At 45.0% G+C, this 16,889-nt stretch overlaps 1 protein-coding gene across 2 annotated transcripts; it reads left to right on the top strand.

Moving 5' to 3' along the window:
- The first annotated feature begins 2,386 nt into the window (after positions 1-2,386).
- Positions 2,387-16,776, top strand: KCTD13 (potassium channel tetramerization domain containing 13). 2 transcript variants are annotated; one of them, XM_081133370.1, is made up of 6 exons: positions 2,387-2,825; positions 4,810-4,979; positions 12,946-13,035; positions 13,125-13,177; positions 13,834-14,029; positions 15,988-16,776. In XM_081133370.1, exons 1-6 carry the CDS (start codon positions 2,582-2,584, stop codon positions 16,222-16,224), a joined length of 990 nt encoding a protein of 329 aa, XP_080989496.1. In that variant the 5' UTR covers positions 2,387-2,581; the 3' UTR covers positions 16,225-16,776. The 2 variants fall into 2 exon arrangements, with proteins under 2 accessions (XP_080989496.1, XP_080989497.1); XM_081133371.1 differs by lacking the exon at positions 15,988-16,776 and adding an exon at positions 15,106-15,808.
- Positions 16,777-16,889: the final 113 nt, after the last annotated feature.

Genomic DNA, 16,889 nt, shown 5'->3' with positions numbered 1-16,889 from the left:
AAAATGATAAAAATGAAATCTATGATAACTTAACTTATAAAATCAATATAAAAATTAAAAAGGTTTAAATCGTTTGAAAATTAACTTTGATCTTTTACAAACCAAAATATCATGCTGGCATTATTTTCCATGGCAAATTTAAAGCCCTAGATCATGTCAAACGCTCTTCTTTTTATCTTGGAACTAAGGTCTTTTCTTATCTTATAACTGTAATACTGAAGCCTATCACACATAAATACACTTTTCAGTGCCCACGGAGAAAACATACATAGTTTAACAATTCTTTAAGACATTTTTAACTGTTTAAGTGGACTGCTTATTCCTAGAGTACACACATAAAATGGAAGTTTTTAATAGTTAATCTTTAAAGTTTTCCAAGAGTGGGAAACAGCAAAAAAAGGTGAGAGGGAGCTACTTTAGAGAAATATGAAATTACCACTTTAAAAATCTAATCAATGACCCCTCTGCTAGGAGAGGAAAAACAGTTTGAATGTAGAAAAACAGATTTTGACATATACGTGTACACACAAAAAGTGACATCCCAGCTTATTTTAAAAACTTAGGCACTTGACAATTTAATAGAGCATTTATTAATCTACAAAGTACAGAAATGAAATATTGCCTACACTAAACCAAATAATCTCTTTTTGACAGACAAGACAATCTCTTCATGAGGGTTTCTTCCTCTTTTCTGAGGTACCTCTCAAATAAACAATCTTATTCTTGTCAAAAGTTCCCCCAAATGGTCACTGCAATTCTAAATTGTTTTGAATGAAATTGTATCAGAAAGATAAAGGTACAAACTAGAGTAATAGTGAGAAAACATGAAGGAAGCAGATATTTGGCCGCAGATATCTGGCCCAGTTTTAGTTGGCACAAGGATCCATAAGGATGGTGCTGTGCAACCTGGTATCTCTAGAACTTTGCCAAAGGCCAACTGTCATTGATCCGACCAGAGAAAATGTCCTAATTCTAGGCAGAAGGAATGAAACAAAACAGTTTTCAGTGGCACAAAACACCTCCTCCCCCAGTTCTTCAACTCTAGTCTTCCCTCCTGAGACTTCCCTGACAGACATTAAGCTCTTCTCACCACACTTTCTCGTCAACGACGTGTTTCTATCTTATTTCTTTCTTTCAGGGTTGGGTATCTCAGGACATTCACTGGGATTCTAAGACCTTTTTGCTCAGCTACTCCAGCGACTCCTGACATTCTTTCTGCTCCGTATTACACCAAGCCTGTTCCGGCCTTGGAGTCTTTGTACCGGCCCTTCCTTCTGCTTGGCACTCTCTGCCTCATGCCTCCACCTGGCCACTTCTCAGCTTCAGCTCAGTATCAGCTCGGCAGAGAGGCCCTTCCACGACGACCTTCCCTACTCACACCCTGCATGTCCTCGCACTGCCGCCTCCTCCCCTGGGAAGCCACCCCCCCTTAGCCTTGTTTAAAAGAAGTAACAGCCCTGCCGGGTGTGGCTCAGCCGTTGAGCATCCACCTGGGATCCAGGCGATCAGGGTTCGATTCCCGGTCAGGGCACATGCCTGGGTTGCGGGCTCAACCAATGAATCTCTTGTCATTGATGTTTCTATCTCTCTCTCCCTCTCCTTTCCTCTCTCTGAAATCAATAAAGATATATTTAAAAAAAAAAAAAAAGTAACAACTGGGAGTGATTTGTGCTAAGCCCCACATCAGCAAACCAAAACTTAACACCTAACCTAACTGCAACCTCAAGATCTCCCAGGAATGCAAGCTTTAGTCAACATGGGATGAGCGGGTCAGCACCAGTGAGATACCCCACCCCCCCAGGCCCTCTTCCAGTCCCCTTAGGAGGGCCGCCTTGCCTGAAACAATGCATTCTTGGCTAATAATTTCCCTTTTTTTCACCCCCTTTCTGCCTTTAACAACCTTTTCTATAGCTTGGGGAGCTCTTTTCTATTTGCTAGATGGGATGCTGTCTGATTCATGCATAGCTGAATAAAGCCAATTTGATCTTTAAATTTACTCAGCTGGATTTGTTTTTCAATAGCCTGCTTTAAAAGCGCTTCCCTTGGTGCCTGTTCGCAGCTCTCTTCTGTCCAGGGCGAGGGGCTAGCGGGCGGATACCCTACCCAATCCCAAGCTTCTCTGGGCCTCAGTTTCCCTGTCGTGCCTGGGAATCGCGCCAAGAGCTGAAACCCAACCCCGGCACCACGACGTCCGTTTCCGCATCAGGCGGGGGGCCAGGCGCCGCCAGCATCTGGTCTCCGGTACTAACGAAGCGAACGCGCCTCAACCGCCGCACCCGCCGCACCCGCCGCACCCCGCGCGCGACTCCTTTACCGGCCGAAGGCCACTACGCATGCTCCGCACTCGCGGGCTCGCGAGGTCCGGACGGTACGCTGACGCGCCTGCGCGGCCGCTGGGCCGAGCCTCGGGGAGGTGCCGGCGCCGCGGGGCTGAGGGCCCGCGTCTCCGAGTAGCGGCGCCGTGGGGGCGTGTTCGCGCGGCCGCCCGGCGGGAGGGCTCGGGTCCCCGGGTCTTTGCGAGCGGCCGGAGGGCGCGGAGAGGGCTTAAGGTCGCCGGCCGCCGCCGCCGCCACCACCTGGCATGTCGGCCGAGGCCTCGCGCCCGGCGGCGGCCGAGGCCCTGTCCCTGGAAGCCCCGAAGCCCTGGGGACTCGAGCCCGGCTCCGCCGCCGATGGTCTCAAGCCGCAGACCCCGAACAGCAAGTACGTGAAGCTGAACGTGGGTGGCTCGCTGCACTACACGACGCTGCGCACCCTCACCGGGCAGGACACCATGCTCAAGGCCATGTTCAGCGGCCGCGCGGAGGTACTCACGGACGCCGGAGGTACTGCGATGCCCTTACTTGTGCCGTCCTCCTCCAACGGATCGGCGGCTCCCCTACCCCTAGTCTTCCACCGATCAGTGTCTTCATGTCCCTTCTCTTCTCACTGCCGTCCAGTCAGCTCATTCTCACCTCCTCCAGCCCCCACATTCCCTCTCTTCTCCCCCTTTTCGTTCATAATCTCCCTCCTCCCCCGATCTTGACTCTCAGCAGTAACCTACACTTACGGAACAAACCCCTCTCCAGCGCTGCCAGGCACTGTGGTAAGTGATGGAACATGTCACTACAGAACTTTCATTACCACCTCCACCCAATTCTCCCACCCTTCACTCCTCAGCTCAAAAAACTTGAGAACCAGCCCTGCTGCCACCGGCATCCGTCCAGGCAACCTTCATCAGTTTTTTCCAGCTGCCCAGCCTTTTGTTCCCCTCTGTATCTTAGCACTGCCGACAACCAGCCTGGAGAGCTGGAGGGTCTTGTCTGTCTCTGTGTTTTGCCTAATACACTCTAGGAATCCATTTGTAAGTGCAGATTGTAGAAGGAGAAGGCTGCTTTAGGTTTGCCAGGGACGCGGGAGTGGAGGGTGGAGAGTTCTCTTTGGCAGGTGAACCTTACCTTCTCCCAGGGTGCCATTCAGGTTTGGGCCTCACATGCCCAAGTGGAACCTTAAAGTTTTGGAGGGGAGATTCAGAGATGGTTAACAGAGATTGTGAGAGCAGGAAAATAAACATTTGGGAGGTGGAACTTAGTCTTCAAATATCTAAAGGTGAAGAAATTATTTATTCAATAAGTATTTGTAAAGTGCCAGTTAGTGCTGGAGATACTTTGTTTAGGTAAATAAACCTGAGGAGATTAGCCTTGTTGAGTTTACTTTTTTGTGGGGACAGGGGAGAGCAATAAGCAAGTAAACATACCGAAAAAAAAAGGGCATGTGCCCTGGCTGGGTGGCTCAGTTGGTTGGAGCATGGTCCCATGCACCAAAAGGTTGCGGGTTTCATTCCTGGTCAGGGCACATACCTAGGTTGTGGATTCGATCTCCAGTAGGGAGCACATACGGGAGGAAACCAATTGATGTTTCTTACTCACGTTGATGTTTCTCTCTCTCTCCCTCCCTCCCTGTTCCTCTCTCTAAACATATACTCAGGTGGGGACTTCAACAAAAAAAAAAAAGAAAAAAAGATTGGCCGGTGTTGCTCAGTGGTTGAATGTCGACCCATGAACCAGGAGGTCATGGTTCGGTTCCTGGTCAGGGCACATTCCCAGGTTTGGGCTCCATCCCAGTTGGGGGCGTGCAGGAGGCAGCTGATCCATGATTCTCTCATCATTGATGTTTCTCTCCCTCCCTCCCTCTGAAATCAATAAAAACATTTTTTTAAAAAAAAGACATGTAATTCCAGATAGTAATAAGTTCTATGAACAATATAAAGGTTAAAATGGTAGTGAACTTAAGAGGGTGGTGTAGACATTTTAATTAAATAGAATGCTCAGAATTAACACAAGAGATTAGAGATTTATTGATAAGGTAATCTGTAAGAACTTTCTCATGGTGAGAACCTTCTCAATGTAGAACAGACTTGGAAAGGAATTCTCTTTGGCTGGATACCTTAAAAAGGAGCCTAGCCCTGGCCAGTGTGGTTCAATTGGTTGGAGCATCCTCCATGCACCAACCAACTGGGTTCAATTCCCAGTCAGGGCACATACCTGGGTTGTGGGTTTGATCCCTGGCCCTGGTTGGGGTGCATGTGGGAAGCATCCCATCTATGTTTCTCTCTCTTTCACAATCAGTGAACTTGTTCTTGGGTGAGGATTTTAAAAAAAGGGGGGCCTATGGAAATACAACATGTTTTAACGGTATTTTCTTGGGTAAGGCAGAGGTTTGAGAAAAATTCAGACTTGTAGCTTTAAAATCCTTTTGTTCATAAAAGTTTAATAGTTCCAAGGCCCCCAGCAAAGCCATCCTTTCTCCTTCCTCTCCCTACCCCACCAGGTTGGGTGCTGATTGACCGGAGTGGCCGCCACTTTGGTACAATCCTCAACTACCTTCGGGATGGGTCCGTGCCACTGCCTGAGAGTACCAGAGAACTGGGGGAGCTACTCGGCGAAGCACGCTACTATCTGGTACAGGGCCTGATTGAGGACTGCCAGCTGGCACTACAGGTGAGGGTCCCTCCCCCACCTCCTGAGTCCTATGCCCATGTCCCTGTGAGAGCTACTCAAGTAGTTAGATACAAGGACATTAAAAAACTATAATAAAAGGAAATATGGGACACTGCCTAGAGAGGCTGCCTCTGTCCTGGCTTTGACCAGCCATGACCCCAGAAAATTTGGGGGTGCTGTCTTCTGCATCCCTGCTGTCTCAGGCAGGCCCCCCCACATCTCATGCTAAGACGATTGCAGTGGTTAAATGACTGCTCTCTCTGCTTCTTGCTATTTCTACCCAGCCAAACCAGCTGTTATACTACCATCTGATTAATTATCCTCAAACGTAATCCCAATCTAGTCTCCCCTTTGCCCAGAAATCAAATCATAAATAACTCTCTTGTGCCACTAGGAAAAAAATCTAAGTTTAAACTGGAATATAATGACCTCCTTGATCTTGTTCTGTCCTGGCAGAAAACACCCCACCCTGCTCCCATGGGCTTAAGATTTTTTTTTTTGCAATGAAATCTCATAGAAATAGGGTCACTCCCAATAAAATGGGGGTTCCAGAGCCCCACCTGCTGTGCTTAATTTCTGTGGATCTCTTGGGTTTTGAGATCTTAGAAAGCATAGCCAAGACATATGGGTTAAGTGTCATCTCCACCACAGCTGACTGGGTGACCTTGAGTGAGTCAGTTCCTACCTCTAGCATTCTGTCTTCATGTTCCTAAAGATAGAGAAGTGAGAAAAATTGTACAATGTAATGAGTTTTACATAAAGCCTTTAATTCTGTCCTGTTTTTACAATGTTAAAAATGTCCTTTCTTTTATGATACAATATTAGTGGAGACTATAAGGGTTTCTTTTTTTGATGTTTTTTATATATTAAAAAGTGGCAACTATGAACAAGTGTCTATTGTCTTGGGGAATACTTATTCTTGGAATCCAAAAGCATAGAATTTCTTCTGGCTGTATCCATGTTTTTCAAACTTTGTGACTGCATCCCATATATGTGACTATGAATTGTATTTCATAGTCACATATATACAGAGTGTCCCCCCAAAATATATATACTACTAAAAAGCTAATAGCTCAATTGATGTTTCTTTTTTTTTTTTGCATTTAAAAAAAATTTTTTTTAATCCTCACCCGAGGATATTTTTTCCATTGCTTTTCAGAGAGTGGAAGGGAGGGAAGGAGAGAGGGAAAGAGGGAGAGGGACAGAAAGAAACATCGATGTGAAAGAGACACATCAGTTGGTTATCTTCTGCACGTGCCCGGACGGGGGCCAGGGATTGAGCCTGCAACTGAGTTATGTGTCCTTAACTGGAATCGAACTCAGGACCCTTCAGTTCGCAGGCCAACGCTCTAACCACTGAGCCAAATTGGCTAGGGCTGATGTTTCTTTCTTTTCAGATTTAACCCATTGGATTTAATAATTATTCAAAGTGTGTATACAGTTTTTTTGAGATACCCTATATATATAACTGAAATAAGAGTTTTATAAAATGATACTTTCAGTGACATACTCTCTGATATATTGTTTTCTTTCCTTTTAATGCTGTTTGAGATCCATTAAACTTATTTCATGACCTGTTAATGGGTCACCACTTGCAGTTTGAATGGGATGATCTTGGAGAAGTGCATTCCTGAGTAATGTTATCCCACACCCACTCCTGAATCTAATGTTTATCTAGTGTTATCCACACCCACAGAATCACTCCTTGTGTCAGGAGTGGTTCTGCTATCTGCTTGTATGCACATCTTGTATTCCTGTTTGATTATTTTTTTTAAAAAATGAGGAAGTTGGGGATGCATCCAAGGTCAAAGAGCCAGTAAGCAGCAGAGCTCACATTCAGCCCCAGGTTATCTGACTTTCAAGCACAGTGCTTTTTCTTCTATGCTCCAACTACCTCTGTTACAGGTTTCCCTGAGACCATTCCCATCTCTACCCCACTTGGCTAGTGTTTGCTTGTTTGTTTGGAGGTTTTTTTGTTTTTGTTTTTAAGACTTAGGTACAGAATGTTGAGTTCATCATACTCCTCAGTGTGTGGCACTTAATCATCATTTGTCTATGCAAATCCTTTTCTCTTTTTATTTTTTTCCTTTATCTCCAATCCCCTGCCCACTCCCCTTTTCCGCATAGATATCCCTCCATATGCTTGGATTATGTTTGTACCCTGGAAAAGCTAAAGCATTGTTTTGTATGCATTTTAAGTTTCCATAAATGGCACTGAATTATGGATCATGTGTTTTGTTTCTTAATTCAATACTCTTTTCAATATCTATTCATGCTGCTCTTATGTACATTTAGTTCTTTGCTTCTAACTACTGCACAGAAATCGATGGTATGCATTCACCATATTTTATTTATGCATTCCCCTGAGGTTGGAGACCTAGACTAGATTGCCTCCCCACTTTCTGCCTCCACAAATGGTGCCACCGTGAGCATCTTCATACATGTGTCCTTGTGGGCCCAGGGCCAGAGTTTCTCATAATTGTAGCTGGAAGTGGAATTGCTGGGTCACAGGACACATACAAATGAATTTCAGCAATATCATCAGATTACTCTCCCAAATGGCTGTAGCATTTTACACTCTTGATCAGGAGTTCATAAGGGATCTCAGTTTTGCATATCCTTGACAGCACATAGCATGATCCAGTGTTCTAATTTTGCCAATCTGATTGGTATAAAGTGATCTCATTGTAATTTGCATTCCTCTGGTTACTAATGAGATCTTTTCATGTACTAGCTCTTTTGGTTTCCCTGTCTATTCATATTCTTTTTTCCCCCATATGTTTGTTAATTTTTAGAGAGAAGAAGTGAGAGAGAGAGAGAGAAAGGGAAAGAAACATCAGTGCAAGAGAGAAACATCATTTGGTTGTCTCCTGTATGTGCCCCAACCCACCCCAACCAGAACTGAACCTGCAACCTAGGTATGTGCCCGGACTGGGAATCGAACCCATGATCTTTTGGTGTACGGGACAATGCTCCAACCAACTGAGCCACACCAGCCACATACATTCATATTCTTGACCAAATTTTCTATTGAGATTTTTTTTTTTTTAATCTTTTTCTTGTTGCTTTACAGGAGATCCTTGCATAATTTAGTTTAGTTCCTAGGGAGAATTAAGCCCTCTTACCCTAAGACATGTATTATACATAATAAATTTAGTGTTCTCCAATGTATCTAGAATGGTACTATTTACCTACCATCCTTGGGAGAGTTGAGAAAATAGTTACTTAGATTACTTGCTAGGTTTTCAGATTCAGGAGAGGAATCTCAGTTGAAGAAATCTGTTTCTGATGATAATTTCTAGTTGGTTTTAGGTGTTGCCAGTGTTTTCCCTTAGAATGTCACCTCTCTGTAGCATCTATTCTTAATGGATTTTTTTATTGTAAATATTTATCTTTTTAAAGTAGTATGTATATATTATAGAAATTTAGAAAACACAGATAATTAAAAATATAAAAGTACCAAATATCCTTCCAGGTCTTTGTGTGTGTGTTTGCCAAAATATAATCATACTGTATGTGCTTTTTATAATCTGCTTTGTTAATAATTGCTATCTTTACATGTCAATAAAATTTTATCTAATATCCAGGGCATACACAAATTTCTCCATTCATACGAGAAATGTCTTTTATAGCTGGTTCATCTAAACAAGGGCCCAATCTAGATCCTTGCATCATGTCTGGTTATTATGTTCTTTAAGGCTCTTCTAACCCAAATCAGTCGCTTTTTTTTTCATGATGCTGACTTGCTAAAAAGACCACTAGTTTCCAAATTTGCCTGCTTGTTTACTTGTGGTATCATTTGGTTTGTAACCTACCCCATTCTGAGATTTATATAAACTAAGTGGTAGATTTAAAGGCTTGATATTAAACATTTTGGTTAGAATACATTTTAGGTAATTTTATATATTTCATATTGCGTTATATCGAGATGCATAATGTTAATATGACTCATCATTAGTGATGCTCAGAATTAGCCCCTTGATTCAAGTGATGTTGGTGTAATCCTTCCATTGTAGTTACATTCCCTCGTTGCCAACTATTAAGTAATCTGTGTGATGTTATTTTGGCACTATATGAATGGCAATTACCTATCAACCACACACCAGCTGATAACCCTTACCTGAAATCTGAATCAATAATTTCATTAGGGTTGTAGAATAATTATAATTCTATCATTCCTTCAACATTATTACATGGGATTATTTGTAAGGTTTCCATTGTCAGGAAGAGAAATATATATATTTTTTCTTTTTAATTTTTTTTTTTTGTTTAAAATATTACATATGTCCCTTTTTCTCCCCAATGACCCGTTCCACCCCGTCCCATCCCTCTCCCCACCATTGTCCATGTCCTTGGGTTGTGCATAAATGCGAAATTCTTTTTCTTAAATATATCTTTATTGATTTCAGAGAGAGGAAGGGAGAGGAAGAGAGAGAGATAGAAACATCGATGATGAGAGAGTCACTGATCGGCTGCAGCCCGCAACCCGGGCATGTGCCCTGACCGGGAATCGAACCCTGATCGCCTGGATCCTAGGTTGACGCTTAACCACTGAGCCACACCCGGCCGGGCACGAAATTCTTAATTTAATGTAGTCAAATACTTTTTCCTTTTTTTTTTTTTTGCCTAAAGATGTTTCCTTTTAGGATCTTGTTTAAAACTTTTTCCCATTCTACATTTTTAAAATAGCTTTATACTTTTATCTTTTTTATATGGGTCTTTTAATCTAAATGTAGAATCCACTGGGGTAAATAGGAATTTTGAGGGGATTTAACTCTTGTCCTCCTTCCTCCTCAGAGTGAGCTGGCTTCCCAGTGCATCTATTAACAGCCTGTGCTAGCCACTGTCCGAAATGGCCACCAAAAGTGTTCAGAATTCTTGCCTCCTCCTCACTCTGGCTCATGTTTAGTCCCCTCCCTCACTGAGTAGGGCTAACCTGTGTAACCAGGAGGATATTACAGAAATGATAGTGTGTGACTTTTAAAGCTAGGCCATAAAAGACATTGCTGTTTCTGCCCCTGTCTTGGATCACTTATTCTGGGGGAAGCCAGCTGCCATGTGAGGATACTCAAGCAGCCCTAGGGAGAGGTCTGCTTGGTGAGGAACCGAAGCCTCCTGCCAACAGCCAGCACAAACTCCCAGTCATATGGGTGAACTATCTCAGAAGCGGATCCTTGAGGCCCAGTCAGGTCTTCAGATAACTACAGCCCTGGCCAACATCTGGACTCCAGCTTCATGAGAGACCGTGGGCCAGGACCACCTAGCTAAGCCAATTTCAAGTTCCCAACCTCCAGAAACTGTGAGAGAATAAATGTTTATTGTTTTAAGCCAATAAGTTTGTAGTAATTTGTTACCCAGCAGTAGATAACAGATTTTGATATCTGGAGTGGGATTCTGCCATAACAAAAACTTAAAATGTGGGTGTGGCTTTAGAACTGGGAAATGGGCAGAAGCTGGAAGGACTTTGAAGAGGGTGTTAATAAAAGCCTAAAGAGTTGACCTTTGAGGAGGCTGCAGTGAGGAAAGTGTTAACTGGTGCAAAGGCGATCCTTGTTATGTAGTGGCAGAAGTTTAGCAACACTATCTGGACTCCAGTAATGTAGAAAGTAGAAAACATACTGAAGCTGAGGATGCAGTTGTTAAATCTTTTGTTAAAATCTCAAAAATTTCAAAGAAGATACCTCAGAGAATCATTCAATCAAATAATAGTGCATCTAAGAAGCTTAAAGGTGTTGTCCCTAGCAGTCTCAGCACAAGCCCAAAGTAGAGGAGAACTTATTTCACAGAGATTTGTGAGTGTGTGGCTTTTGCCTAATGAAGTGAATCTCAAGACTCACAAGAGAAGACACCCAATAAATGTTTAAGAGAATTCTATTGGCAGAAACACTGAAAGGAACAGAGGCAGTGCAAGAGGAGAAGAGGCCTTCAGACACCTCCTCCCCCAAAGTTCTATAGGCAGCAAGCAGGCTAAGGAAATCATGGAGCTGTAAGTATGGACTCTTTCATGGAAAAGGAAGGATGACTCAGGGCAGAGCCAAGAGCCAAAGAGAATCATTTTGGGGCAAGAATAGGCATCAGAGAGCTCCCAACATGTGTCCATCTGAATCAAGAATTTCCGTGAAGCCCTGGCCAGCATGGCTCAATGGTTAGAGCATTGGCCTCTGCAACTGGAGGGTCTCGGGTTCAATTCGTGGTCAAGGGCGCATACCTGGGTTGCAGGTCCAACTCCTTCCCCCCGGGAGGGGGTGTGGGAGGCAACCAATTGATGTGTGTCTGTTACATCTGTGTTTCTCTCTCCCTTTCCTCTCTCCCCACCCTCCCCTCCCTTCCATTCTCTCTAAAAATAAATGGAAAAAATATTCTCAGGTGAGGATTTAAAAAAAAAATTTCCGTGATACAGTGACTTCTAGGTGTCTCCTGTCCCCTGCCCTGCCCTTTTGAACAAGAGTGTGCTAGTGAGTATCCTAATGCCTATTCTACCATTGTGAATTGTGTGTATGGAAGAGACAACTTGTCTCTAGTTCACTGGTCTTCAGATCAAGAACAGATGTACTTAAGGAGCTATAGTTAAGGAACTACATCCAAGATGCCTCATCCTCACGTGGACCTGATTTAGATAACAAGATTCTGTACTTCAGGCTGATGCTGTAATGAGATGAGACTTTGGAGGACCATTGGAGGGGGTGAGTGTGTTTTGCATATGGGAGGGACTTGAATCAGTGGGAGCCGGCCTCTAAGGCAGTCCCCAGTGATTCTTGTTTTCAGTGTTCTCTTTGTAGCTTCCTCCCACACTGAATAGGACTGACAAAACTAGGTCATAAAAGCCACTGAGGCCTCCACCTTGCTCCCTCTGGAATTACTTGCCTTGGAAAAGCCAGCTGCCATGTTGTGACCACCCAGCTAAGCCACTCCTGAATTCCTGCTCCACAGAAACTGAGACATGTTGATTGTTGATTTAAACTGCTAAATTTTGGAAGTTTGTTACACAGCAATAATCAATACACATTCCGTGCTTTCCCCACTGATTTGTGGTATCTTCTTTGTAAATATCAGTTCTCAGATATACATTAGTCTTGTTTCCAAGTTCTCTGTTTTGTTCCATTGTTTTTGTTTGTTTCTGCAACTAAACTACCCTGTTTTCATTATTATGGTTTTGTAGGATATTTTAATATCTGGTAAGGTTGGCTTTTCCCCTTGGCTCTTTTCTAAATTGACCTACGAATAGTAGACTTTTATTCCATATTAATTTTAGGAAAAGTTTTATGAGTGTCTCAAAAATTTTTTTTGGAATTTGTGTTAGAATTGCACATCTAGTTTTTAAGTTGGGAGAGGTGAGAGGAGTTTTGGCATGAAGATTCTAGAAGACAGAGAAAAGGAAAGAAGCCTATGTGTCTGGTTCTGATTCTGCCTCCAGCCTCCCACCCAGTCAGGTTCATTCATTTAACAGATACTTACTGAGCACTATTGTACATGAGGCACTTATCACCTAGATGGGAAGAGACAGACCATTAGCAAATAGACCAGAAACTGAGAAAAAATGAACTGAGTGCCATGAAGAAAGTGAACTGATTCTGTGAAAAGGAAGTAGAGGAGGCTGCTTCAGCCTGGGAGCTTAGGGAGGAGGACCAGCACCCTCTGAGGGGCACTATTTGAGTTGAGATCTGAATGGTATAGAGGAGCCAGTCATGCAGACAGCTGAGTGCACACTGTTTCTGGTAGTGGGAATAGCAAAGGGCTAGGTGGGGACACACTGGACATGCTACACAACAGGCCATTGGTGGGGCTGAAGCCCAGCAGGCAGGGGAGATGGGTAGGGACAAAATCAGAGATGTCGGATGCTGCAGAGCCTTGTGGACAATTGAGTCTGGATTTTTTCCCAAAGGCTGCAAGCAGCTTTTGAAAGCTTTTAAGTGGTGAGTGAGTGACCTTTGGTTGTGCTGTTAACCACCTTCCGCTTCTTCTCCAGCAAAAAAGGGAGAACCTGTCCCCGCTGTGCCTCATCCCCATGGTGACATCTCCCCAGGAGGAGCAGCAGCTCCTGGCCAGCACCTCCAAGGTGAGGCCCCTGAGCCCTGTAGGGTGGAGGTTGTGGGCCTCTTCCTGCAGCCTGAGCCCCATGCTTCTCCATCCTCTCTCCCCCAACAGCCCGTGGTGAAGCTCCTGCACAACCGCAGTAACAACAAGTACTCCTACACGAGGTGACTGCCATGGGGCTAGGGAGGTGCACTGGGTGGAATCCTGGGCTCCAGACAGCCCTGCTCCTGGCTCAAGGGGAGGGCTATGGCCACACACACGGACGAATAGAGTGCCTGCCTGAATGGGAATTCCAGCTCTGCCACTTATCCACTGGGTACTTCGGACAGGTCATTTTCGCTTCTGAGCATTAGTTTTAATCAGTAAACGGGTTCTGGTGAGGATTAGATGATAATAACTAGCATTTACCAAGTGCTTATTTTATAACAGGCATTACTCTAAGTACTTTACATATATTAACTCATAATCCTCACAGTTGTTTGAGGGAGGTACTGTTGCGATCTCCTTTTTACAGCTAAGGAAATTGAGGCACCAAGAGGTGAAGTAATTTGCCTGGTTTCACCCAGTTACAAAGTGGTGGAGCTAGGATGCCAGGTGATGCAGCCTGACTCCAGAGACTGCACAGATAGCCACTGTGCCATGCTGGGGTTTGCTCAGATAATGCTACTTCCTTGCTGAAGCCTGCTTGGCCTGGCCCCAGGGGTGGAGGAAACTCGCTGCTCTGGGCAGGACCAGAGTGCTGGGTATATGGGCCCTGTCCTGGGGGGAACAGAGGGAGGGAAGCCAGTTGTGCTGAGGCCTCCTGGCCCCTGGTCTTCAGCACTTCAGATGACAACCTACTTAAGAACATCGAGCTGTTTGACAAACTGGCCCTGCGCTTCCACGGGCGGCTGCTCTTCCTCAAGGATGTCCTGGGGGACGAGATCTGCTGCTGGTCTTTCTACGGGCAGGGCCGCAAAATCGCCGAGGTGTGCTGCACCTCCATTGTCTATGCCACGGAGAAGAAGCAGACCAAGGTCAGAAGGGGCTCAGGGCCTGGTCAGGGAGGGCCATGGTGGTTGGCAGGACCAGGGCCCTGGACAAAGGCAACTCAGCAGATCAGGCAGGGGAAAGTCCATCACTGAGAGGAGCCGGAGTTCCAAGTTCTGGGGTCTTAACTGTAAATCATGATGTCATACCATCTAGCCTCTGACGATCTTATCAGCCTGGTCTCTTCTGACCCTCCTATGAGTGATGTGCCTCAGGTACACCAGGGTTCTTGCAAGTCTCTAAGTACCCAGTGCTATTTCACACTCCCCAAGTTTGTACACAGTATTCCTTTATCTTTTTTTTGTTAATCCTCACCCGAGGATATATATATATATTTAAATGTTTTTATTGATTTTAGAGAGAGAGGAAGGGAGAGGGAGATAGAAACATCAATGATGAGAGTCATTAATAGGCTGCCTCCTGCACGACCCCTACTGGGGATCAAGCCTACAACCTGGGTATGTGCCCTGACCAGGAATCGAACCTTGACCTCCTGGTTCCTTGTTTGATGCTCAACCACTGAGCCACGCCGGCCAGGCCTGAGGATATTTTTTCCATTGACTTTTAGAGAGAGTGGAAGAAAGAGAGGGAGGGAGAGAGGGAGGGGGAGAAACATTGATGTGAGAGACATCAATTGGTTGCCTCCCGCATGTGCCCCAACTAGGGCCAGGGATTGAACCTGCAACCCAGGTATGTGCCTTTTACTAGGAATTGAACCCAAGACCCTTTAAGTGCATGGACCGATGCTCTAACCACTTAGCCACATGGGTCAGGGCAACATTATTCCTTTTTCTTGGAATTAATTTTCCTCATTCCTGTCTGCCTGATGAACTTGTGCTTAATCTTTAAGACCCAAGCCAAGCATCACTTTGAGACATGTCCACACATGAACTTTCGCCCCAACAACCCCAGACAAAGTTGGTCATACTCCTTTCTTAGCTAAATACAGTGTTTATTGTGGTCTGGAGATGGCGAGGGTGGTGAGGGGGTTTTCTTCAGTAGTAAGGTGTTAGCTCCTTGTGACTAGGGCTGTATCTTTTTTCTCCTATTTCTCTACCACTAGTGGAGGCCAGTAGAAGTGTTTCTCACACAGTGGAAGCTAGGAAACATTTATTGAATGCATGACCCTGCTTCTAAGAGGCTTCCTCTGTTGTTGGGAAGACAGGAAGATAAACCAGTAATTAGAATGCAACTTGTTAAGAGTTATGTTAATTATATTTCTCCAAGCCACACAAGAGGAACCCCCAATCACCTCTTTGCCTCATCCCTTCTACTCTCTTTTCATCACTGTCGTTGCATTGGCCTTGCTGCTTATGTTCAAATAATACACTAGCTCAGTGCTGCCCCAGAGCTTTTACACTCGCCATTGCCTCTTCCCAGACTGCTCTTCCTCTGGTTACGCACTGGCTCCTTCCCTCCCCTCCTTTGGCCATTGGTCAAGTGTCATCTCAGTGAGGCCTTCTCTGAATTCCCTTTTACAGTATTCCTGGCCATCACCATCCCCACCCCTTTTCCTGCTATAGTTTTTTTCATAACATTTGTGATCATCTGACAGTTTGTATTTTATTAAATGTATGTCTGCGTCCTCCCCCTAGAATGCAAACTTCCTGTGGATAGAAACTTTATTTTGTTCGCTGCTCTATTTCCAGTGTCTAGAACAATACCTGTTTGTAGTCATTTAGTAAATATTTGTCTAATGAAAGAATATATCAAGAGACTTGGTAGCAAAGGAGAGAAAATAAATGACTGCCTGACTTCAGAGCTGCACCTTGAAGTATAAGTGTGACTTTGCTGAGTAAAGAACTTGCAAAGAGGACAGTTCAGGCCAAAGAACCTGTGATTGCAAAGACTAGGAGGTGTGCCAGTGCAGGAGCATCCGGGGGGAAAGGGGTCACTGTGTGGCTGGACCAGAGGATGGGAGCTGGGGATTGCTGGCCTTTTGCAGGTGGAATTCCCAGAGGCCCGGATCTTTGAGGAGACCCTGAACATCCTGATCTACGAGACTCCCAGGGGCCCAGACCCAGCCCTCCTGGAGGCCACAGGGGGTGTAGCTGGAGGTGGTGGGGCAGGCCGAGGGGAGGATGAGGAGAACCGAGAGCACCGTGTCCGCAGGATCCATGTCCGGCGCCACATCACCCATGACGAGCGTCCTCATGGCCAACAAATTGTCTTCAAGGACTGATCTTGACCTTTCTCCTTGTTTTCCGCCTGCCACTGGGGCCCAGTCCCTCTTTCTTTTCCTCCCCTTCCCACACCTTCACCCCGGCTTTGCTGGCCAAGCCGTGGGTCTCCCTTCTGTCCCTTTACTGCATGGTACAGTTCACTTTGGCCCTTTTCCATTCATTCTCATATCATTGCTAATAACATGGTACATTCCAGCCCCTTCCCTCAGATCCCTTCAGAAGGCCTACATTCATTCCCTCATCACCACCCTTGCTCTGCTATTTTCCCTTATCAGCTGGTTTAAAATGATTTAGAATTACCTTTCTCTTTTTTTAGTACATTGTACATGCCAAAGTGTCAAGGCAGCCCCTTAATAATTCCCTCCACATTCTGAGCTGCCTCCCAACCATTGTTCAGGGTATTGTTCCTCCCTCTTTCCCTTACCATTCTCCCTACCCCCTTAACTTTGTATTAGGCTGGCCTCGGCCTGCACCAGCTCAGCTATCTTCTCAGTCTGTTTCATATTATTTATTATTTTAATTTTCTATTAAATTATTGGAATAAAGTTGAATTGAGGATCTGGTGCTAACTCCCAGGGTGAGGGCCAGGGAGATGGCTTGTGTTAAGGAGGTACTTAGCTAGTTGGATGGGAGAAGACCTGTGCCCCTGCCCTGGGGCTGGTAG

Source organism: Miniopterus schreibersii (genome assembly GCF_964146895.1).
Source record: "Miniopterus schreibersii genome assembly, chromosome: 3".
NCBI lineage: Eukaryota > Metazoa > Chordata > Mammalia > Chiroptera > Miniopteridae > Miniopterus > Miniopterus schreibersii.
Note: the sequence above shows the minus strand (reverse complement) of the source record. Positions and strands in the feature narration are given on the sequence as shown.

Coding starts and splice junctions, on each gene's coding strand:
- KCTD13 (XM_081133370.1), top strand. CDS start 2,582: ATGTCGGCCGAGGCCTCGCGCCCGGCGGCGGCCGAGGCCCTGTCCCTG. Junction 13,178..13,833: donor AACAAGTACTCCTACACGAG/GTGACTGCCATG, acceptor CCTGGTCTTCAG/CACTTCAGATGACAACCTAC. Junction 14,030..15,987: donor CGGAGAAGAAGCAGACCAAG/GTCAGAAGGGGC, acceptor GGCCTTTTGCAG/GTGGAATTCCCAGAGGCCCG.